The sequence below is a fragment of the Camelus ferus genome, chromosome X (genome assembly GCF_009834535.1).
Source record: "Camelus ferus isolate YT-003-E chromosome X, BCGSAC_Cfer_1.0, whole genome shotgun sequence".
NCBI lineage: Eukaryota > Metazoa > Chordata > Mammalia > Artiodactyla > Camelidae > Camelus > Camelus ferus.
Genome location: NC_045732.1, coordinates 7,862,820 through 7,888,396, shown reverse-complemented (window position 1 = coordinate 7,888,396; position 25,577 = coordinate 7,862,820). Strand labels below are relative to the sequence as shown.

The window sequence follows — 25,577 nt, the reverse complement described above, 5'->3', positions numbered from 1 at the left end:
AAACAGTTATACTTACAATCTATGGCGTAAGTACCCTCTAGTGTCTCTATTCCTTTAATAGTTTGTTGAAAGGATTTTCCATTCAACCTTAAAAGCAAAAGATATTCGAATTGGTTGGTTAAAAATAATGAACAATTTGACATTTAAGTGGGATTTTCTTTCTTAACCCTCCCAAGTCCCTATGTCACCTATCACCTAGTGCCTATAAACAAGGTGACATTTAAAAGAGAAGGACTAAGTCCTCTAAGATCCAGTGGCAAAGATGCCTCATTACACATAAAATCTGAGCAGAATTTCCAAAGATAAACTACAACAAAAGAGGTCCCGTTTAAAGCCTAAAAAACATGAATAAATCTAGAATTTGGGGAAAGAGAAGAAAAGTACAAGGCTTTTCTAGAGACTGGTAACTTTCAAGACACACGTTAGGTGTTTCACAATGCAACCCAAAGTTTCTTAGAGAATCTAATACCAAAGAAGAATTAAAAAAACACAAAAATGCGCTTGTGTGAAGACAGAAATCCTTCTATCAAAACACGAGGAGAATTAAACAATCAAAAACACATCTATGTACGTCTGTCAAAAAGAGTGGGCACATAAGAAGTCAGTTAAATATACAGTATTAAAAGTTATGGAAATGATTAACAGGAGGTAATATGAAATTCTTAAAATGTCTGACAGCTGACAGGTACGTCTACTGGGCTAGGATATATACGTGTGTGTGTGCTATTTGACTATAAGTAGACTATCAAATATGTGTAATATACAGTCAGGTATATATATTTGTATATTTTTGAAATAATTATTCCAAACATAAAGATCTTATTTGTCTTAATGCTTTTATTCCTCAACATATTGTGTTTACATGGTCCTTGTAAAATCCCTGCAGGATGGGGAACATTCCATGAGCATCTCTGGGAGCTGTGGTGACCTTCATACATTTAGTGATGATTGTAAACAGCTGAGAGACCTCCCTTCAGGGTAAAGACCCCTTTGTCATCCATGTGCCTACATCCTCTGGGGCCAGTGGGAACCGTGTCCTACAAGTTGTGCATGAAGTAGTTAAGCCCCTAGGACTGCAGGGATGGGGTCCAGGACCATCTTTTTCATGCCTCATGGGCCTCTCTTTCTTCTAATGAATTCAGTTGGCTCCAGTGGAGCCTCTGTGACTTTCCCTCTAAGGAAAGGCTCCAGGATGTCCTCTAGAGACCCGTCTAAAGCACACAACCCCGGGAGTCGCAGCCTTCCACATAAGTGGTGTATCATGGGAAATGTGGAAGCCAGACCCTCTGTCAGGTTCAGGGATGTACGTCAGTTTGGTTTGTATGTTATTTCTACTTACCTGTCACAAATTGTGAAGGTGATTATGGCATTTGTTTCATCAAATTCAATCTTACAGATAAAACACTGGGGCAGACAGATCTTAGTGGTCTCATCGCTGCTACTGAATGCTACAAACATGGCTTTCCATTCTGAAACCTGAAAGCAAAATTCCCCTGAGACACTGAGGTCCACCTCTTTTCATTGTGTCCACCACCCTCCATCACGACCTTCCCTTCACTCCTGCACATCACCACAATTTACCTACTTGGTATGGACAAAGAAGGTTCGTAAATAATGTGAAAACCCAAGGCAAAGGGAGAACATGGATTTAAGATATTTCAGAGGCTTGGCTTATTCCCTGTGAAATGGAAGAGCCCCAGTGGTTCAGGTCTCTGGCTGACCCCCCTTCTCTTTACAAGAACAGTGAAAGTGCAGGAGAGCCTAGAAATAGATGATGTGGAGAATACGGGCAGAATATAGCAGAAGTGCAGGTGCCAATTAGTGGGGCAGATCTGAGTTGGAGGTAGGTGGCCAGGTGAGGTTCACAGAAATATGGATACACATAACCAGAGCCCAAAAGGACACACACGCACACGCACAGGCACATGCACACGCACACACACACACACACACACACTCTTACAGATGACGAAGCTGCTGTATCAGATGAGGCTGCCTTCTGCTACATCTGATTGAACGTCCTCACTTTGAAGTTCTTGGGCGGCACAAAGCACTCCAAGTACAAGAGTCAGGAACAGAATCCTCATCCTGGCGGTTCTTCTAGTCCTCCCCCTGGAGAAGCGTGCCGTGCACCAGCTGGTGGAGACAACCTGTATGTGTGCCCCTTTTATAGGATCCATCTGTGTCCTGACCTATAACAGACCAATGGTCGTTAATCTAAAATGCAGGCCACATAGACGTCCTCTTAGGATATCCTGGTTGGCAGGGAGGAGCTTTTCTGGCCATCCGTTATTTTTATTTGAGATTAGTTTTAGGAGAAGCTTCAGTTGATCTGGACACTTGACCTTTAGGGTAAGTGAGAAAACACAGTGCAGCTGAGATGTTTCAAGGACAGTGATATTTATTTTCTTTTATATCCTGAGTTCCAGAATGAGGTATGTCCAAGACACCTGTCCCCAAACTGGGTGTTGTTTCTTTAACATTTTGGAGATATGTTTAAACTTATCTTTTCAAACTGAAGGTGTTACTGTTTGATATAACAAGCTTATAGTGATTTCCTTAAAAGGCCTTAGGAAAGTCTCCCACCCCTGAGGGGAGGAACAGATCAGCACAAACAAGGATCTCTGTCACCTTCTCAGACCAGGCTCTGTCATCCTTGTCACTAAGGAAACCTTCCATGCAGACACCCAACAACATCCTGTGAGGCACGCGTAACAGCATTTCATTCTCATTTCTCTATTTTCCAAACACCTTTCTTACAATCTTCCCTTTAACATATTATTTATTCATTGACTCAGTTGCTTCTTAAGGCAAGCAAGAAAGTTTGATAGTAATTCCTCTAATTTTTAGAAGTTTGCAAGGAAAAAGCAAATTTCCTTTCTTTGTACCTCTGGTTATTTTCAAGATCCCTGAAACAGCCAAAGAATGTCTCCTTTGTCTTTTCTTCCTCAAATTTTTATTCATGTTCATTTTCTTTTCTAGTGATTTATCAGATAAATCCCTAGGATACATTTTATGATGATAGAGATGGTACTCAGATAATGTCCCAGTCATTTGAGGGGGAACATCCAGAGTCCTGACTCAGTCCCAGCTGCTCCTGGGACACACACAGCCTCAGCATGTCTGTGATGTCTGACCTTTGAGGAGAGCGTGGCTCAAAGTGGTCTCAGCCTCCATCTTTGTCTGACTCTTGTCTCCAACATCCATTCACTGTTGACATTTCTCTTGTTCTTTGTCCCAGTGTCATATTTTCTCTTTGTTTCACAGATTCCTCTGTCTGTTGTCCTATCCAGTCTTTGACTGTGAGGTCTCTGCGAGGGAAGGCTTTCATATCTCAGAATGTCATGAAATGTCTTCTCTTACCTCTCTGATTGTGACAGTTCTGAGCCGGGTCATGATCCCAGCTAACACCTCTCATCCACCTTTCTCACTCCCTCCAAATCTGCCTCATTCACCGCTGCCTCATTCACCACAACATTAGCAGGTTTTTCTTGTGAAGTTCTACCAACATGTGTTCCCTGGGGATGTCCCCAAGATCATCCCATCTTAGGCAGAGCTTTCTAACTGCCAATCAAAGGGAAATTAAACTGTAGTTACTCTAAGGGATTATTGCTGCAGCTTGGTTCTTGGATTCTGTCCATCCTGCCATTTAGACCAGCTAAAGTCACGTGACCATTAATCCTGATTGCCTTGTATTCATGTCAGTCACAATGTGCCTCAACAGTATGGCCAATAATAAAGGAGGCATCCTACACAAGCATGAAGCTTTTTATTCCCTAATATTGCTGAGGCATCCGATGTAGATGCTCCTGGTGTTTCCTTCTCAAAATTGTCCAGGCTTTTTTTGAAGTCTGTACCCCATCTCTCCCAGTTTGTCAACTTGTGTCTTATTTTTCTGTTTTCTCTGTGATCATTGTTTTTTCATCTTAGATTCCACAGTTCCTCTCTCAGTAGTGCAAGGAAGCTTTTGAACCAGGCCACCAGACACACCTGGTTCCCTCACAGATTCCTGACCAAGGTTCCAATGTGTTTAGAATCTGAGTTGAGGTAATTCACCACAGGCCCACTTTTTGAGATCTGATCCTGGTGAACTTCTGTCCCCCAATATCTCTCAAATGGGGACATGCTCATTGGTCCACAGTGTTTTATTGATGATGCTGGTTCTGATGTAGGGTGTTCAGTGTTGTCCCTGGACCCCCACCTTTCTCACCAGCATCACGGGAGACCTCATTGCTCTTGGTCTCACAGCATACTTCTCAGCAGAGTGCTGTGGGGCCATCTTCCCAAAGCCTGTCATGCGTTAAGAGTCCCTCAGGGCACTGGACCCTTAGATCTCTCTGTTCCAAACCAGGAGCTGTGGTTTGACCAGATCCATGAAGGTTTCATAAAGTTATTTGAAGGGTATTTGTTCTCAACCAGGGGCCGCTGTCCCTCCCAGGAGAGGCAATTGACACGTATGGTGACATGTTTGTCCCAGTGGGAGATGTGGTTTTGAGACCTTCCACCCATTGGGCAGAGATAAAATATGCTTCTACACACCCTAGAGTGTTCAGGACAGCCTCTCACACTGAGAGTTATCCAGTCACGTGTCAGTCATGGGAGGTTAAGAAATGCTGGTTAGTAAGAGTTAAGAAGCTCCTGTCACCCAGAGTACAACCTCAGTCCTTGTGGTGACTGCACATTCACACATGACTTGCTTCGTTTCCTAATTCCTTTGCAGGGAGTCCCCCTCTCTCCTACTCTGTTCCCACCACAGTGGATTAGTGCTGACTCGATTGGTTTTCTACTTACTTGTGCCCACAGTGTAGCTACTCCCATGCTGCCCAACCTTTCTGCTTCCCATTTTATGAGCATTTTTTTTCTTTGATAAGCAGTCTTCATCCACTAAAGGGTCACTTCCACAATGTCACAGTCTTTGGACTTTGGAGCTGGCTGCATCCCCAGGGTGCAGGACTGGTGAATGAATGAGTCAGTGTGTGTCCCCTGGCACTTCTGTTCCTGATGGTCACATGTAGGCAACCATGCATGTAAAAGGGAGATTTGGTAAAAAGAAATTTGAAGGACCTGTAACACACTAGTGTCCAGAGCTACGTGCAGAGGTCATTCAGATACATTCACTGGAGTATGGTTGAAGTAGAAAGGGTTCTTGTCAGCAGAGTTCCTTGGCCAGTGAAGGAAGGCTCTACACGGTGCAGTTGGACTGACTCTGATGTGTTTAGAAGGAAGTCAGAGCTGGCCAGCATCCCCCACTCTAGGGCTAGTTGTACCCAAAATGCATGAAGAAAGGGAAACACAGTCATGGTGGGTTCAGTAACACAGTGGGGATGTTTAAAGGAGGAGGTTCCCACCTAGAAACTTATTCTCACAGAATATTGATTCTTGCATTAAATAATTATTCAGCATACTTCTGAGGGAGCCTCAGTAGTCTGTCTTAGGAAAGGAGCATGATGTTTCTTTTAAATGTCAGGGCGTTGGGAAACACTTTGAGGTGTTATACCTGATCTCAAGTTTTGTCACTTGAACTTTTTTTTAACTCGTTGTTTGCCTTTGAAAATCTCTCAAGCCCATCCATTGGTGAAGAAAATACTCACTAAAAAACAAAATCTGACATACTCTATGACCTTCTAATTTCTTCTGGAACCTTCTGGAAACTTTTGGCATGCAAATAGATATGAACCAGAGTAAATATGATGTCCTACAAATGTCAAAGGATGCTGCTTCCAGGGGGAAATGTCCCCATTTTCTCTTTTCTGTCTTTACCTTTGATGTGATGTCCCTGTGTTGGTCTTGGTCAGTTGGCTTCTCTTTGTTCTTTGTTTCCGTTTCATCGTGCATGTGTGTTCTACTGAATGATGGACACTATTTCCAGTGATATTTCCATCAGCATGTCCCTGTACATAGTCTTTGATCAAAATATTTATTGTGAATTAAAAGGGAATTTTTTTCTGTGCCTCCACCCTGCTCTAAGTCATTGGTGAGGATTAGCTAAGGTCACCTTGGAATCAAAAGCTAATGTGAAGAATTGTGACTTCCAGACCAGCCCTTCTCAGGGTGTGTGCACTCAGGGAGAGAAAAGTCTCAGTCCTCTGTGAAGTGAGCTGACTTTCCCTTTATTTTCTGGCAACTTAATACAATATATGTAGTACCACCCTATATAAAAGAAACTTTTATCTGTATATACATAAAAGGACAGTGTGTTGTGTGAGATTGCTATTGTGCAGTGTTTCGTCTTTGTTCAGTTAATATGTATTTAGCACCTGTCACATGCAAACCTCACCCAAGTCTCAAAATTTATCAGGAACTAGATACTGGATTCAGGATCCAGTGAGTTAATCTCCCTGTGAAAGAGACAGAAGATAAGCAAGCTCCCCACTCTTGCCAAATATCTCACCGGTTTCTAAGTTCTAGGATGAAAAATAAAGCAAGGAAAGACTATGGAGTGTATCTGGGTCCTTTTGTCGAAGGAGACAGAATTTCAAAAAAGAAAGGTTTAGAGTGAAGCTATGAGGAGAGTTGGAAAAGTGAGTTGAGTGTGTATCTGGGACAGGAATGTGCTGGGAGGAGAAAGTAAAAAGGTGTTTTGGAAGGTCCTTTCACTTGTTACTATGAATATTCTAGGGGTGTGTGCACTTTGTAAGGCATTTCCATGTATAGGAATTATGAAATGATTGAGACATATAAAAATTGTTACTAGTATGTTGATTGTCATGTTGAAACATTCAGAATTAAATCTAGCAGTCTTGTAGCTGTACACATTCATAGTAGGAAATGGAAGACATTAAAATCACAAATTAGATCTCTCTGAATCATCATGTGAATAATCTCTAAAACTATGACTACCTGAAATGAACAAAAATAGGATTCTCTTGATATTTTTATTCTTCTATATGTGTAAATCAAAGGCTGCTCTCCCATAAATGAGTAGGTTTGTGTATTAATGACAATGCATGCTTTTGTAGAATGTAGGCTTTATACAATCTTTTTTTCTTAACTTTGTATCCATGCTGTATTCTTTAAGCTATGGATATATAATCACCGTGCCCCATCCCCAAGATGGGTTCACAGTTTTGCAGGCATTAACCTGCTGTGATTCCCCCTTGCCTGGCAAAGCAATAGAACTGTAATTTTTGTTCTAAGTTCTAAGATTGTCTCTGAGTAATTTGGCTCATCAGGGATGGGGGACTGATCTTTTGCAACAGTTAGTTTAACATGTTGTGTCAATTTCTGGTGTAGAGCACAATGCTTCAGTCATACATGGACATACCCACATTTGTTTTCATATTCTTCTTTATCATAGGTTACTAGAAGATACTGAATATAGTTCCCTGTCCTGTACATTATGAACTTGTTATTTATCTACTATATACGTATATTAGTTAGTATCTGCAAACCTCAGTCTCCCAGTTTATCCCTTCCCAGCCAATTCCCCACCCCTGGTAACTGTAAGTTTGTTTTCTTTTTCCTTGAGTCAGTTTGTTTTTTGTAAATAAGTTCATTTGTCTTTTTTTGTTTTTTGATTCCACATATAAGTGATATCGTATGGTATTTTCCTGGTTCTGTAATTTTCATTTCTATTAGCTTGGTTTCTGTGACTCTTTTTTATGCTTTTGATTTGTGGTTACCTTGTTTTCAGTCTGTTAACCCCTTACTATATCTGTTTGCTTTAGACTGGAAGTCATGTAAGCTCAAACACATACTAAAAATGGTAAAGAAAAAAATAAAGAAAAAGGAGAGAGAGAAAGAAATCTATATTTCCTTGCTCCCCACTCCCACCTTTTATGATTTTGAGGTCCTTTCTTTTTTTTTTTTTTTTTAACACATCTTTAAGTTTATTCAGTTGTCACATTCTGATTTATGGTTTTCTCATTTCTGTTGCTTCCTGCTTTTCTGTTTAGTGGAGACCTTTCGATATTTCTTCTAGCTTTGGTTTAGTTATGCTGAGTTATTTTAGTTTTTGCTTGTCTGTGAAATTCTTCATCTCCTTTTCTCTTCTCGAGGACAGTCTTGCTGGATAGAGTATCCTAGGTTGCAGCTTTTTCTCATTCAGGACTTTGAATGTATCTTGCCACTGCCTTCTGGCCGGCAGTGTTTGTGTAGAGAAATCACCTGAGAGCCTTTGGGGGTCCCTTGTAAGTAAGTATTTTTCTCTCGTTGCCTTTAGAGTCCTTTTTTCATCTTTAACTTTAGCCATCTTAATTTTAACATGTCTGGGTGTTAATCTGTTTGGGTTCTTCTTGTTTAGGAACGTGTGTGATTCCTGTAGTTGGATATGTGTTTTCTTCTTTAAGGTTTGGAATTTTTTCAGTCTTGATTTCTTCAACTACCTTTTCAGTCTTGTTTTCTCTTTCTTTTCCTTGGGGACTCCTATTATGTGTAGGTTGGCACACTTCATATTATCCCGCAGGTCCCTTATACTGCTTTCATTGGGTTTTACTTACTTTTCTGTCTGCTGCTCCGGTTCAGTGCCTTCTGTTTTCCTGTCTTCTAAGTCACTTATTCATTTCTCTGCATTATCTAGTCTGCTTTTCACAGCCTTTATCTAGGTGCTTATCTCAGGCATTGAGTTTTCTGTTTTGAGTTGGCTCCTTTTTACAATTTCTATTTCTGTTTTATGGTATTATTTGTCTCTAATCATAGTCTCTCATTTCCTTCCATGAGTTTATCACCCCCTTTTTGAAGTAATGATCTAGTATATTGTCAAGATCTATCTCATTATTTGTTCTTTAGGGGATTTCTCTTGGTCTTGTAATTGGGACTGGCTCCTCTACGTCTTCATTTATCTTATATTTCTCTGGCTCTATGTGTTTAGTTGTCTCAGTTATCTGTTGTGTACTTTAAGGGCTTTTTTTGTTTGTTTCTTTGTTTGTTTTTATAGAACGTGGGAGTGTTCCTGTGTAGACTGTGTGCATCTGATTGTGTTGTGATGGCTATTCTTAGTGTGAGTGGTTGTCACATCTTCCTTCTGTGAGTGATGGTTGTTATCCTTTTGATGGGGGTGTGATTGGTGTTGTGGTGTTCACAGCCTGCCCTGATTGTTGTTGTTAAGCTTGGCTTCCATTTTTATTCTCTAGTTGTCACAGCCTTGACCGGGGCCTGGTCTGCTCCCCTGCAGCTGGAATAGCAGCTTCTAGACCTGTTTCTGAGCTGTGGTGTGTAGTGGGCAGGGCTGGAGCCCTTCAGCTGGGGAGAGGAGTAGGTAAGAGATGTCCATGGGGAAGTGCCCTCTGTGGTGTTGTCTGACACTTGTTATATGTGCTTACAGAGTACTCTCTGTTGACACTGATTTTGTCCCTGCTTTAGCTTCAGGAATGTCAGCCCCCTGCTCTGGTGTTCCCCAGGTTCTGAGCTCAGGAACCACCCAAGCAGATCCACCAGTGTCAGGTGCTTGGACTAACCGTAACAAGTGTGCAGTCACACACCTGAATCTTTGGTGTGCCACACGGTCAGTGCAGACCCCAGCCCCGCCTCTGCATATCACACAGTATACCGCCCTGTTGTGGATATGGGTACTCCCCCTCGTGATGCACCAGAACTCCACTCACTGCCTGTTTGTCCCAGAGGTATGAGTCCACAAAGGGTCCAGAGAGAGCAAATCCACCCATCCTGCCTGGAGCTGTAAACAAATCTCAGTCCAGCCTGTGAAGTTGCAGGCCCACAGAGTATGGACTCAGCTTCCATCCCTGCCTCCTCGCAGTGATGGGTATGACTAAGCCCCGCCTCTCTTGTAGGAAGAACACGCCCACAGTGGAGCCAAGGGAACAAAGCGGCTCTGGTGCGGCCGCGTTGTGCCCCTTCCCCCTAAACAAAGGAATAGTGGTTGTTTTACATGCGTTTTCCAGGCTCTTCAGTTCCCACGCACCCCTAAGCCAGAACACTTACTGGCCTTCAGTCCCATGAGGCAGCCTCCCTGCCGTGGGCCCCAGCCCTCTGCCTGAGATCCTCACAGATCTCCAGCCGCCACTCCTGGCTCCTCCTGGCTGGCTTTTGTCTAGGGCCGGGGGTTGCAGGGGCACTCTGTACCAGTTTGTCTTAGTTCTGTCTGCTGTCATTTTCTCTTCTGAGCCTTAGAAGCTCCGCTTCTGTCCCCACTGGCCAGCGTCCCAGCATGAGGGTGCCTTTCTTCCTTTGGTGGTCCCTTCCTGCAGGACTGGTTCTGAACTGATTTTTTCTTTTATTCTATCTCTCTCTCTTACTGGATTTTATCAGAATCCTCTTGTATTTCTAATTGAGAAAACTCTGTTAGTGATTGGTCAGTGTTCTGTTGGATCAGGGTGTTTGTAGATGAAATTCTTGTTGTATTTGTGGGTGAGAGCGAGCTGGGAGTCTCTCTACCCCACTGTCTTGGCACTTCTCTCTGTACACCGATCTCTTAAAGTATCTAATTTACTCTGGGGATTAAGGAGCAGATTGGAATATCAAATGTTTCAATATGAAATCATGGTTATGTGTCTGTAGAAGTCTTTGTCTGAGTTTATGTATTTCATTTTTGAATGTTTGATAGTTTTCACTAGTGAAATCTTCTGAACCTGCAACTTGTTTTTTTCCTTCCAGTTTTATTATGGGTAGAATTATTACAGTTAGACTGCACATGCACATTATATTGCATGCAAATACATATGAACAATATACTGCACATGTTATTAGTTTTCATATATGTACTATTTATTGTTTCTAAGAATAAGTTGGATCTTTATCTTTTTTTTTACATTTTTTATTGAAGTATAGTCAGTTTACAATGTTGTGTAAATTTGTGGTGTACAGCACAGTGCTTCAGTCATACATGAATACACATAGATTCACTGTCACATTTTTTTCACTGTGAGCCACCTCAAGATCTTCTATATATTTCCCTGTGTTGTACAGTACAATCTTGTTTGTCTATTCTGCATATGCCTGTCAGTATCTACAAATTTTGAACTTCCAGTCTGTCCCTTCCCATCCCCTACCCCCTTGGCAACCACAAGTTTATATTCTGTGTCTATGAGCTATGAGTCTGTTTCTGTTTTGTATTTATGTTCTTTTTTTTTTTTTTTGGATTCCACATATAAGCGATCTTATATATTTTTCTTTCTCTTTGTGGCTTACTTCACTTACAGTGACATTCTCCAGGAGCATCCATGTTGCTGCAAATGGTGTTATGTTGCCAGTTTTTATGGCTGAATAGTATTCTGTTGTATAAATATACCACTTCTTCTTTATCCAGTCATCTGTTGATGGACATTTAGGCTGTTTCCATGTCTTGGCTATTGTGAATAGTGCTGCTATGAATATTGGGTTGCACGTGTCTTTTCAAATTAGAGTTTTCTTCAAATACATGCCCAGGAGTAGGATTGCTGGATCACATGGTAACTCTATCTTTAGTTTTTAAAGGAACCTCCATAGTGTTTTCCGTGGTGGCTGTACCAGTTTACATTCCCACCGACAGTGTTGGAGAGCTCCCTTTTCTCCACACCCTCTCTAGCATCTATCGTTTGTAGACTTTTCAGTGATGACCATTCTGGCTGGTATGAAAATTCATTGTAGATTTGATCTGAATTTCTCTGACAAGTGGAGATGCTGAGCATTTTTTCATGTGCCTATTGGCCACTTGTATGTCTTCATTGGATAATTGCTTGTTTAAGTCTTCAGTCCATTTTTGGATTGTGTTTCTTGTTTCTTTGATATTAAGGTGTATGTGCTGTTTGTATATTTTGCAAATTAGTCCCTTGTCAGTCACATCATTTGCAAATATTTTCTCCCGTTCTGTAAATTGTCTTTTCATCTTGTTGGTGGTATCCTTAGCTGTGCAAAAGCTTTTAAAGCTTAATTAGATCCCACTTGTTTATTTTTGGTTTTAATTCCAGTACTTTAGGAGCTGAATCAAAAATATATTGCTGTAATGTATGTACGTGAGTGGTCTGCCTATGTTTTCCTCTGGGAGTTTCATTATATCTGGTCTTACATTTAGGTCTTGAATCCATTTTGTGTTTATTTTTGTACACAGTGTTATGGAATGTTCTAACTTCAGTCTTTTACAGGTAGCTATTCAGTTTTATCCAACACCACTTATTGAAGAGACTGTCTTTTCTCCATTGAATATCCTTCTCTCCTTTGTCAAAGATAACTTGACCATATGTGCATGGGTTTGTTTCTGGAATTTCTATCCTGTTGCATTGATCTATGTGTCTGTTTTTGTGCCAGTGCCATACTGTTTTGATTACTGTAGCATTTTTATGTCATCTGAGGTCAGGGAGCATGATTCCTCCCACTCTGTCCTTCTTTTTTCAAGATTGTTTTGGCTATTTGATGTCTTTTGTGTTTCCATACAAATTTTAACATTTTTTGTTCCAACTCTGTGAAGAATGTCGTTAGTAAGTTGATAGGGATTGCAATGAATCTGTAAATTGCCTTGCGCAGTGTGGCCATTTTAGCAATATTCACTCTTTCAATCCAGGAACATGATATATCTTTTCACTTGTTTATGTCATCTGCAGTTTCTTTCATCGGTGTCTTATAGTTTTCAGCATACAGGTCTTTTGCCTCCTTGGGTAGGTGTAGTCCTAGATATCTTATTGTTGTTGGTGTGATGTTAAATGACACTGTTTCCTTAATTTCTCTATTTAATTGTTAATGTATAGAAGTGCAACTGATTTATGTATATTAATTTTGTATTCTGTGACTTTACCATAGTCATTAATGAATTCTAGTAGTTTTCTGGTTGCTTCTTTAGGGTTTTTTCTGTGTTTAGTATCATGTCAGCTGCAAACAGTGACCATTTTACTTCTTCTTTTGGATTCCTTGTATTTCTCTTTCTTCTCTGATTGCTATGCCTAAAACTTCCAAAACTATGTTGAATAAAAGTGGCAAGAGTGGGCATCCTTGTCTTGTTCCTGATCTTTGAAGGAATTCTTTCAGCTTTTCCGCATTAGGTATGATGTTAGCTGTAGGTTTTTTCACATACGGCCTTTATTATATTGAGGTATGTTCAGTCTGTGCCCACTTTCTGGAGAGTTTTGATCGTAAATGGGTGTTGAATTTTATCAAAAGGTTTTCCAACATCTATTGAGAGTATCATACAGTTTTTATTCTTCAATTTGTTAATGTGGTGTATCATGTTGAATTATTTGTGTATATTGAAAAATCCCTGCTTTCCTGGAATAAATCCAACTTGATCATGGTGTATGATCCTTTTAATGCATTGTTGGAGTTGATTTGGTAGTATTTTGTTGAGGATTTTTACAACTATATTCGTAAGTGATATTGGACTATAATTTTCTTTTTTTATGATATCCGTGTCTGGTTTTGGTATCAGGGTAATGATGGCCTCATAGAATGAGTTTGGAAATGTTCCTTACTCTGCAATTGTTTGGAATACTTTCAGAAGGATAGGTGTTAACTCTTCTGTAAATGTTTGGTAGAATTCACCTGTGAAGCCATCTGGTCCTGGACTTTTGTTTGTTGGGAGGTTTTTAATTACTGATTCAATCTCAGTGCTGGTAATTGGTCTGTTCATATTGTCTATTTCTTCCTGGTTTAGTCTTGGCAGATTGTACCTTTCTAAGAAGTTGTCCATTTCTTCTGCATTTTTGCTTTTGTTGGCATATATTTGCTCATAGAATCCTCTTATGATCCCTTGTATTTCTGTGATGTCAGTCGTAACTTCTCCTTTTTCTTTTCTGATTTTGTTATTTTGGGCCCTCTCTCTATTTTTCTTAATGAGTCTGACTAAAGGTTTATCAGTTTTCTTTATCTTTTCAAAGAACCAGCTTTTTGTTTTGTTGATCTTTTCTATTGTTTTCTTAACTCTCTATTTCATTTATTTCTGCTCTAATCTTTATGATTTCTTTTCTTCTAATAACTTTGGGGTGTGTTTTTTCTTCTTTCTCCAGGTGCTTAAGGTGTAACACCTTAGGTTATTGACTTGAGAATTTTCTTGTTTCCTGAGGTGTCCTTGTGTTGCTAGAAACTTCCCTCTGAGAGCTGCTTTTGCTGCCTCCCAGAGGTTTTGAATTGTTGTGTTTTCCTTTTCACTTGTCTCAAAGTATTTTTTGATTTCCTCTTTGATTTCTTCCGTGATGCCCTGGTTGTGTAGTAGCATATTGTTCAGCCTCCATGTGTTTGCAGTTTCTGCACTTTTTTTTGTAGTTGATTACTAGTCTAATAGCACTGTCGTCTGAAAATGTGCTTGGTATGATTTCATTTCTCTTAAATTTGCTGAGGCTAGCTTTGTGGGCCAGCGTGTGGTTGATTCCTGAGAATGTTCCATGTGTATTTGAGAAGAATGTGTATTCTGTTGTTTTTGGATGGAATGGTCTGCAGATATCAATTATGTCCATCTGGTCTAATGTGTAATTTAGGGCCTATATTTCCTTACTGATTTTCTGTCTGGATGATCTGTCCATTGGTGTAAGTGGGGTGTTAAGGTCCCCCATTATTATTGTGTATATGTCAGTTTCCCCTTCTATGTCTATTAACAATTGCCTTATATATTGAGGTGCTCCTGTGTTGAGTGTATATATATTTACAATTGTTCTATCCTCTTCTTGGATTGATCCCTTAAGCAGTATGTAGTGCCCTTCTTTGTCTCTTGTAACAGTCTTTATTTTAAAACCTATTTTCTCTGATAGAAGTATTGCTACTCCAGCTTTCTTTTGCTTTCTGTTGGCATAGAATATCTTTTTCCATCCCCCTCACTTTTAACCTGCACATGTCTCTAGCTCTGAAGTGGTTCTCTTGTAGACAGCATTTATATGGGTCTTGTTTTTGTGTCCATTCAGCCAGTCTGTGTCTTTTGTTTGGAGTGTTTAATCCATTTACATTTAAGGAGATAGGTGTATTCTTACTGCCATTTTGTTAATTGTTTTGGACTTGTTTTTATAGGTGTTTTTTTTTTCTCTCTCTCTCTCTTTATTCTTTTTGTTCTTCTTTCTTGTGCTTTGATGACTAGAGAAGGTCCTTTAATATTTCTTATAAAGCTGGTTTGGAGATGCTGAATTGTTTTAGCTTTTGTTTGTCTGTGAAACTTTTGACTTCTCCATCAAGTCTAAATGAGAGCCTTGCTGGATGAAGTATTCTTGGCTGTAGGTTTTTCCCTTTCAGCACTTTAAATATATCATGGCCCTTCCTTCCAGCCTGAAGGATTTCTGCTGATAAATCAGCTGTTAACCTTAGGGGAGCGCCCTTGTATGTTATTTGTTGCTTCTGTCCTGCTGATTTTAATACTCTCTCTTCATCCCTAATTTTTGTGAATTTCATTAGTATGTGCCTTGTTGTGTTCCTCTTTGGTTTGATCCTGTGTGGGACTCTCTGAGCTTCCTGGACTTGGCTGACTGTTTCCTTTCCTGTGTTAGGGAAGCTTTCAATTAGTATCTCTTTAAATTTTTTCTCAGGTCCTTTCTTCCTTTCTTCATTTTCTTGGACCCCTATAATGTGAATATTGCTATGATACATAGTGTCCCAGAGTTCTCTTAAAATTTCCTCATTTATTTCCGTTCTTTTTTCTTTTTTCTGTTCTGCAATGGTGATTTCCATTATTCTGTCTTCTAGTTCACTAATCCACTCTTCTGCCTTGTTTAGCCTATTATTGGTTCTTTCTAATGTGTTACTCATTTCAATAATTTTATTCTTCAACTCTGTTTGGGTATTCTTTATATTTCCCAGCTCTATGCTAAAAACTTCATTCTGTGCATCTATACTTTTCTTAAGTTTTCTGAACATCTTCACCATCATCATTTTAAACTCTTTCTCAGATAAGTTGCCTATTTCCTCATCACTTATTTCTTCTTTGATTTTATCTTGTGTGTTGTCCTGGAGGATATTCCTCCGCCACCTCATTTTGTCTGTCTTTCTCTTTGTGTTTTTAGATGGGCTACTTATGATTCTCAAACTTGGAGAAGTGGCCCTCTGTGGGAGACGTCCTATGCGTCCCAGCAGTACACTTCCCTCTTGTCACGCAAGGGGCACTGTTGAGCTGATCCCAGTGTAGGGTCTGACCTGTGTTTGTGGATTCCTTCCATAAGCTTGGGGCAATTGTTTCCCTATTTCAGGTGTCTGCCCCTGGTGGATGAGGCTGGGCTGGAGGCTTATGTAGATTTCCTGGCAGGAGGGGTTGGTGTCTGCCCACTGCTAGTGAAACTTGGCCTGGAACTCTTGTGGGTAGGGCCCTTCCTAGAGGCATTTGCTGCTCAGAATGTGTGCTGATGTGTGAGGCTGTGTTTCCACCCCGTGTGTTGTTTGGCCTGAGGGTTCCCAGCTCTTAAGCCTACAGGCTGTTGGGTGGGGCTGGGTCTTGGTGTTATTAATCCAATCAAGATGTCAGCCTCCAGGGAAGCTCATGTGGATGAACACTCCTGGAATGTCTGTCACCAGCTTCTGTGTCCCCAGGGTGAGCTGCAGCAGTCCCCCGACTCCCCAGGAGATCTTCCAAAACCAGCAATCTGGTCTGGCCCAGGTTCCTATGCAGTCATTGTCTCTGCCTCTGGACCGATTGCACGTAAGATCCCATGCATGCCTCCCAAGAGAGTTAAGTCTCTGTCTCTCTCAGCCCTGTGGGGCTCCTGAAGTTAAGCCCCACTGGCCTTCAAAACCAGAAGTCCTGGTGTCTTCTCCCACTGCTGGAACCCTGGTTGGGAACCAGATGTGAGGCTCAGAACTCTCCTGTGGGATTACCTCTGTGACTTAATTGTTCTTCAGCTTGTGGGTTGCCCACCCAGAGGGTATGGGCCCCGACTAGATCGTGAGCACGTGCTTCCTACCTTCCTGTTGTGGTTCTGTCTCAGTGTTTCCAGATCAAGCAGATCCTTTTTGCTGGACTCTAGTCTTTTTTCTCGATGGCTGTCCAGAAGTCAGTTGTGGTTTTTATTGTGGTTGCAAGGAGAGGCAACTTTGTGGTTCTACTACTCCTGCCAGTCTTGATTCAATCTCTCCAGACCTTCAACTTCTTGATACAAAATTCTGTGAGGACATATTGCAGTTTCCTTGATGAAGACAACAGAGATTTTTGGTTTCATCTTGAGTCATTTCTTGTAATATCCCTTTCAGGAAATATGTCCATTTTATCAAAATATTCCTTTGGTCAGTATAACTTTGCTTAATGTTTTTCTGTTCTCTGTATTTTGGGAGGATTTGTAGTGAGGACCTCCTTTCCTTTATCATAGTGGTCTCACAAGTACACGCCTTATACACACATACGTGCATAAACATGTGCAATGTTTCACAGTGTTTTTGTGCCACATCCGAGCTTCCAACATTCCCTGAGGCACTCATGTCAGATTCACCCCCTTCCTCTCTATTCAGTCGTCTATCTATATATCCACTCCCCAATCCAGGATTTCCACTTACTCTGTAGACCATCATCAGAGTCCACACACAGACCTCTTTTACATGAGAGGAGAATTCATACACAGCCATCACATTTCTGTTACATCCTTGCAAAGCCATAGTAACCTTCCTTACTAGTGCCTTTGACTTTGGCCCACTGGAGCCCATCAGGAGACCATTTCTATGTAGTAACTCAAACATGTATTCTGTAAAATATCAGAGGTTTAGTTTTAACTCCCCAGGCCTTGGGGAGTTCTCTTCCCTCTCTGTAAGATCTAATGTACAGGCTGTCATAGATGGTGGACACCTTGAGGACCATGTTGAGCTTCTCCGTGTCTTCTGCCCATTCCTTGGAGATGCCTATGTCTCTTGCTTTTTGGAAACAGAGAGGGAGGAATACCAATTTCAGATCCTGTGTTCTGTGTGTGCACTTACAACTTCCCACCTGAGCTCTCAGTCACCTTTTTCCTCCATCACCACGCTGTCTTCATTGTGCTGTGGAGTGATCACATCTTAGATGCTGCCCCTCTTTGATGACTCGTGACCCATTAATAACAACTACCAGTCCTTCTGCTCAATTTCAGACATAATGTGCTGTGGGAAAAGGCATGTTTCGTTGGTTATGGGGCAGGGCATCTCACACTTTCCCTGCATGTATCTGAGTGAGTCCCACACACGTTTCTTTCCCCACAATGAATAAGGTGCCCTGTGAGGACTCTTTGTTGACCACAGTGCCCCATCCCCCTGCCATAAAGTGCCTATAGTCCTCTCCCCTTTCCCATGACTATGTAGCCCTTTTTCTCCCTCTCACCCGGACAGCACTAGGACGTCTGTATTTAACCCTTATCAGATTGTCTCTGGTGGGACATCTGTCCTATTAAAGACACATTTTCCTGGATGTTTAATGTTGCTCTTTGTGAGGTTTAAATTAAGTGAGTTTCTGCACAGATGCACATGCACAGAGTACTTATTAAATCAATTTATTTGAACCCTCAGAAATCAAATACCACCAAGAAAGACATGAACGCTGAGCAGGAGAGACAAAATGGAAAGGAAGTGTGATTATGGAGAGAGAGATGGATGATGTTATGTGTGAACCAGGATCATTGTCTCCATGTTGTTGATCCAGATTCCATGGAGACGATGACATGCGAGGTTCTCTGTGACATGTCCTGTAGGTGAATAAAACAGGACAGAGGTTAGTTGAGTTGACTGTATGACAGGTGACAGGGCTCAGTCTCAGAGAGTAGGTTGTCCAAGGACACAGTAGCTGCTAGTAAATCCAGTGGGCAGATTCCACGTGGAACTTACTACTCCTCATGTGTCTGATGTGTGGGTATCCACTGGGAATTCCCCCAAGGATGTACATAGGGTAGGACCTGTCCTGTGTAGGATTGATTCTAGGATTTTTTGTGATTTCAGGATGTATGCTTATGGAACGGTTCATCTAATAATGATTGACAGGATCTGTGATTGAGTTACACTTTTATTGTCTAATTTCAGGTTTCATCTTTAGTTGACTAAACAATTATATTCACCTGTAAGCAGGTGGGGTTTTTTTCTTTGCATTTAAAGATCTCACCTTAAAAAAAATCATGTTCTGAAGGGAAATATACAACAAGGTGTGTTTCAGACAGCATGGTTGGAAGGTTTTCAGTGAGGCTGTGTCAGTTCTGTACAATTAAACATTGCTTTTGCAGTCGTGATAAGTTCTCTGTAAGTTCAGTTCTCCTGGACTTGGGCTGTATGTGGACAGCCGTCAGGTCAGGACTGACTGGGAAATTAATTAGTTTTCTACAACTTCTGGCAATTCCTGGTTCTCTCTATGGTCTGACATCTGCGTAAATCCTGCATGATGGTGCATTCTCACCAGAACAGCTCAGCTTTAATTGGCCATTCATCTGTAATGTAGTAAGGCTCAAGAGAAGGAAAATAACCCTAATGTAACAGGACGATTCTCTAGTGACATAATTTAAATGATGGGGTAAAAGATGTTGTCACCTACAACATCTGGCCCATAGGAAATCCCAGTGTGTCCTTACTGATTTATTTGCTAGAGCAGCAGTAACAGCAGTTCATTTTTACCTACAGTTGGTGGTGTTGAAGTTCTCTTTCATTCACAAGTCAGGACAGTCATCTGGCAGGAAATCAAAGGGGAAAGAATAAAAAAACTACCGAGTATTACCATTTCCCTATATGTCCAAGGTTTTGTTTTTTAAGTCATGGGTTTTATAAAAAGATTCACCATGGAAAAGAAATCTTAAATGAATCAACTAGTTTCCTGACCGCCTATTTACGTCCCCCATGAATGATGTATTCAGGAAAAAGTGTAGTTTCGTTACCAAGACTGATGAGTTTCAGAATATTTTCTTCTGGAATCTCCTTGCCGATTGTCACCTCCTTGAACGTCTCAAAGAGTTCGTCCTCAATGTCATCTCCCTTGGCTGAAAAATAACCATGCGTAAAGCAGAATTTCACCCGTTAGCACCTCTGAAATATTCTGAATACAGAATAAGAAACTGAATGTGCAGATCAGTTCTTCACTTGGTACATTTTTATCAGAGTTTCAAACTGACACAGATGTCTGCTGCCTGTCTTCAGAAGGACACCCAGTCTGAGTCTGTAACTACTTTCTCTCCAGCATCAGCACCAAACTCCAAAGAGTCATCAGGACCTGCGTGAATCTGGCGCCCAATTCATCACAGATGTGGAAAGTATTTCCTTCTTTGTCAGCTTCCTAGAATCTGTACCTGACATTCAAACCTTGTTTGGGTCCAAATATTCCAGAATTACGTTCTCGCCTCTCAGAAACACATTGACCCTGTGACGCATAGTCATGGGAGATGATTTATTCTTTAATCAAACCACAGTTCTCCATAGTGCACTTTTGAAATAGTCACCTGTTGTCACAGGGACTACAGCACACCTGTCAGTGAGCCCGTGTGGTCACCTGTGGTGAGGTCCACATTCGTCAGAACATGGCATGAGAGAAACTGAACAGGATAAAGATTTGTTTTAAGAGCTTCAGTTCCAGGGCTTACAATGCATTAGAAAAGTGTCATAAAATGGAGAAACTGAGGTCAACTGGATCGCAGCCATGGCTTGAAATTAGTTGACATGTTCAGAAACTGCTTCTAAAAGAACTCAATTTTTAAAATTCTTAAATTTTAACACCTTGGACTTATTTTGGAATGTCAAACGATCTGTTACTCCCCACTGCTCCCAGCTCCTCTCTTTACCTTTAACTTTCTTTGTAGATCACGTCCCAGCATCCTTAATGAACATGATGACGTAGGTCTTGTCAGTGGGTAACGAGTTATGTGTGCACACGCTGACTTTCTGAATACAAATGCTGACAGTGGAACTGTTACCTGACATGACCTTGGGGATAGTAGGATGAGTTACATACCAAACACTCCGGTCAGTGTGGTCTGCATGCCTTCTTCATCCACGTTGATGTTAGAGGCTATCAGGACATTTTCGGATGCTTGAATTACTTTGAATTCATTTGTACCAGCATCTGTGGGTGAGCAAAAACAGGCATGTATACTGATGCGTCTTCATTGACTGGGCATTAGCTGCATTTAGCTAATCAGTGGGTTAGCCACCAGCGCACCTGTGTTGGTCCGTGTGTCACTGCATCCATGCAGTGATGCTACGGTTCGTTAAGACGGCAGGGAAAGTGTGGAGGAGCTTCCTTCTCACCTCCTTCTCATACAGGTAACATGGTCACACCTTGCAGGCTTATTATGGTGTTTTCTACCACATGTGTTCTAAGGAAGCCAACACGTTCTTTTTTTTTATCGATATGTGCATGTTATCACATGCACGTTCAAGAGCTCTGCATATTTCTTTATCCCAACAATGGAGTTGATTTCTCTCTGGGACCAAAAGTAGCTGACCTCTCATCACTTGGTGTTATGTGTGCTGCCCTGTACCAGGCACCTTCTGAACACTGTGCATGAATGACTGCATTTCCTGTGTCTCGCAGTCTCACTGTGTGACGCCACAGATGCGCAGAGCCCACCGCCGTGTGGGTCGGTGTTAGGACAGGATTGCTCGCCAGGATGTGGAGGAAGTGACCACCGCCCAGTGACCGGCACACCCCTGGGGGGTGCACCTGACCCCTCCGGCTCCGTCCGTCCACCTGCCACTTTTCTCTTCAGAACAAGCGCTGATCTACTCCGTGTTACCTCTCAATCCATTCTCCCTTCTAGCCCTCCTGACACCTCGTTGGAATCGCTCATCAGGATCTGATTTACAGCTGCCCAGCTGTGTCGCCCAAACAGAAAGTACCATTGCCCACTCTCTGGAACCGTGAAACATCATGCTTCTGCCAGAGCAAAGGCTAAGTAACAGCACAACTTCAGACTTTCAGTCGGGTCTGTCCCCTTGCCCAAGGCCACTCCTAGTCCGTGGGCCGTGGGTTCCACCGGGACAGTTTCAATCAGGTTTCATGCATGTCCTCAGGTTCTCAGTCCCCACCTCTGTGACCCCCATGGTTTTACAGAGGAGGGTTTGCAGACAGTCTCACAACAGGCTGTACATGTTTTGAAGGGGAGGCAGGCAATGAGGGTAAGCGCATCTCCCGGGGCCCCTGCTGTGGTCACGGCGCTGCTGGTGCCGTGCTGGCCGTGGCTGCTCGTCACGTCCCCAGAACAACGCTGGGAGCCTGCAAGCGCTCAGTCCCAAAGACTGTGGAACAGGCCAGCTGTTCCTTCCTCTCCCTTCTTAAATTGCCTTGTCAATATCCAGGCACAAAGGATTCCCCAAAATTTGGAAATTTAAATGAAAAGTCATAAAAGCATGTATGATTCAGTGAAAGGGAAATAATAATATAGGAATACAAAATAAAAACTTCATTTAGGTAATCCCTTGATATATAAAGTTACTGATGAATACGTAGGGAAATCCTTCCAGCATACATTTTACTAATTTGTGTTCCTTGCACAACCCCTGTCCTGTTTCTTCTGTTACACCAGGGTTGGGACCTCATATCGGTACATTTAAATTTTCATCAATTATATACCCCTGACGCCATCTAAATTTAGAAATGCTTTCAGGGCCGTTAGAAAGAACATAGACATTGAAATCTCAGCCACCAGCCTCATTGCTTTGAACACAAATGGTGTTTATGAAACAAGCAGCTTTGTTTTTGAAATCGGTATGGTTTTTTTGGAGTTAAGGTCCTTGTCTGTATAGGAATGGATTATGATGTTCTAATGTTGTTTTCAAAAAGTGTACTTTGCAGAATGAAATTTATGTGTAAACTCAAGACACACCCTTGAGACATCAGTACCTAAGATTGTTTGGAAGAAGCTAGAAATAGTTTCTTGCACCTGAGAACCTCCTGAAATAACAATTCTATGTCCATGTGGTTAGTCTGTCATTCACGACATGCAAGATTGGGAGGGGCCATCCCAGCCATGTGAGGTAAGCCTTTGTTCATGACAAAATATAGTGCCCCCCAAATTTAGTGACTAGTGCCTGGTTACAACTCTCATCTCTGGTGGAATTAGGATTCTAAAATGTGGAATTCTTGGAATAATTTTAGGCCAAGATTCAACCCTAACATAATTTTACCCGTAAAAGGATCATACTTACAACGTATGATGTAAACACCATCTTCTCTCTTTATTCCATGGACTGTTTTTTTCTACGCATTCTCCATCCGACCTTAAAAACAAAACATATTCAAGTTGTTTGATTAAAAATAATGAACAATTTGATATTTAACTAGGATTTTCTTTGTTTGACCCTCCCAAGACCCTATGTCACCTTAGTGCCTGTAAACAAGGTGACATTCAGAAGAGAAGAAATAAGTCCTCTAGGATCAAATAACTGTCACGTGGCAAGGATGCCTGATTACACATTAAACCTGAGCCGAAATTCCAAAGATAAATTGGAAATACAAAACTGATCACGTTCAAACCATAATAAACATGAATAAGTCTAGAATTTGGGGAAAGAAAAGGAAAGTAACAAGGTGTTTCTTGAAACTGGTAAGTATCAAGACACACATTCGTTGTTTCACAACCCTGGCCCAAATTTCTGACAGCGCATAATGCAAAAGAGCAAGGAAAAAGACAAAAATGTGTTTAAGTGTATCCAAAACGCAAGATCTTCTATCAAAACAGTGTAAGGGAATTACCCACTGAAAGACATAGGCATGTCTTTGTGTCAAAAACTATAGCCCCATAAAAAATCAGTTAAATATAGGTCACAGAAAGTATGGAAATGGTAAAGAGGGAGCTAATGTGGTCTTAGCATGTCTGACAGCTGACAGGTGCGTCGACTAGGGTTGGATGAGTATGTGTGTGTGGGTGTAATTTAGTTATAAGTAGACTATCAAATATATACAACTTGCAGTCAATTGTATATATTTGTATATGTTTTAACCACTGTCTCCAAACCTGAAGCTCTTCGTTGTCTTCTTAATTCTTCTACCTTTCAAAATATCTATGTGTGCGAGCACGCTCCTAATACAACCCCTGCCACGTGGAGAACATTGCCTGAGCAGCACTGGGAGCTGCGGTGACCTTCATACATTCAGCGATGATTGTCAGTCGCTGAGAGGCAGCCCTTCAGGGTCGAGGCCAGTTAGTCACCCACGTGCCCACATCCTCTGCAGCCCAGGGGGAACCACATCCTCTAAATTCTGCATAAAGGAGCCCAGCCCCCAGGACTGTGGGGATGGAGACCAGGAGCCTCTTGTTCCTGCCCCACTGGCCCTCTTCCCTTTAATGAGTTGACTCCAGTGGAGCATCTGTGACCTTCCCTCTAAGCAAAGGCTCCCAGGCGCGCCTCTAGAGGCTGGTCCTGGACCTGACTCAGGAATTCTGTAGATCCGTCTAAACCACAGGACCCCCGGGAGTCACAGTCTCCCACCCAATGCATGCATTTCACCGCAGATGTGGAAGCCACACCCTCTCAGGTTCAGAGATTAATGTCAGTTTTTCTTCCATGTTATTTTCACTTACTTGACAAAAAACGTTAAGGTGATTATGCCATTTTCATCATCTAATTCAACATTACGCATAAAAGTGTGGAATGGGCCGTTCTCGCTGATCTTCTCTGGGTTACTGGCTGCGAGATAAATCGTTCTCCAGTCTGAAACCTGAAAGCAAAAATCCCCTTAGAGACCAGCGCATCTCTTTTCACTGTGCCCACCACCCTCCGTCCCGACTTTCCCTTCACTTCTGCGCATCTGCACGGATTACCTACCTGGCAGTGGACAAAAGCAGGGCTCATAAATAATGGGAAAACCCAAGAAAAAGGGAGAACATGGAATTGAGATATTTCAGATGTTTGACTTAACACCCTGAGAAATGGAAGAGCCCCAGTGGGACAGGTCTGTGGCTGACCCCCCTCCTCTTGTACAAGAACAGTAGAAGTGTAGGACAGCCTAGAAATAGATGATGTGGAGAATACAGACAGAATATAGCAGAAGTGCTGGTGCCAATTAGTGGAGAAGATCTGAGCTGGAGGTAGATGTCCAGTTGAGGTGCACAGAAATATGGATACACATAAGCAGAGCCCAAAGGGGACACACACACACACACACACACACACACACACACACACACACACACACTCTTAAACCGGGACAAAATGTCCTCACAGATGGCTCTGGCCTTGGGAATCTTGAGTGATCCCTCCCAAGTGGAGGTCCATGGGCGGCACAAAGCACACCAAATACAAGAGTCAGGAACAGAATCTGCATCCTGGCGGTTCTTCCAGTCCTCCCCCTGGAGAAGCTGAGCGTGCCGTGTGCCAGTTGGTGGAGAGAACCTGTGTGTGTGCCCCTTTTATAGTATCCGTCTGTGTCCTGGCCCATAATGAGCCAATGGTTGTTAATCTAAGACACTGGTTACACAGACGTCCTCTTAGGATGTCCTGGTTGGCAGGGAGGAGCTTTTCTGGCCAGTCTGTTGTTTTTCTTTGAGATTAGATTTCACAGTAACTTAAGTTGATCTGAACCTTTAAGTCGATCTTGACCTTCAGGTCAAGTGAGAAGTCACAGTGCAGTTGAGATGTTGCAAGGACAGTGAGATTTGTGTTCTTGTCTGTCTTGGAATTCCAGAACGGGACAGGTGCAGGACACATTCTGCAAATTGGATGTGATTTCTTCAACACTGAGGAGCTATTTTTAAAGGTATCTTCTAAAGCAAAACGTGTTACTGTTTGGTTTGACAAGATTACAGAGATTTCCTGAGAGACCTTCGGAAAGTCTCCAGTCTCTGAGGGGACGAACAGCTCAGCATAAACAAGGATCTTCC

The 25,577-nt window shown here is 41.9% G+C and overlaps 1 protein-coding gene across 1 annotated transcript; it reads right to left on the bottom strand.

Annotated features, from left to right (window-relative positions):
* Nucleotides 1-18,262: 18,262 nt before the first annotated feature.
* Nucleotides 18,263-25,076, bottom strand: LOC106730832 (odorant-binding protein). The gene is made up of 8 exons (XM_032475627.1): nucleotides 24,920-25,076; nucleotides 24,279-24,415; nucleotides 22,903-22,974; nucleotides 21,845-21,936; nucleotides 20,708-20,818; nucleotides 19,641-19,742; nucleotides 19,384-19,435; nucleotides 18,263-18,470 (listed from the first exon to the last, which is right to left on the bottom strand). Exons 1-7 carry the CDS (start codon nucleotides 25,019-25,021, stop codon nucleotides 19,416-19,418), a joined length of 636 nt encoding a protein of 211 aa, XP_032331518.1. The 5' UTR covers nucleotides 25,022-25,076; the 3' UTR covers nucleotides 18,263-18,470; nucleotides 19,384-19,415.
* Between the last annotated feature and the right edge of the window lie 501 nt (nucleotides 25,077-25,577).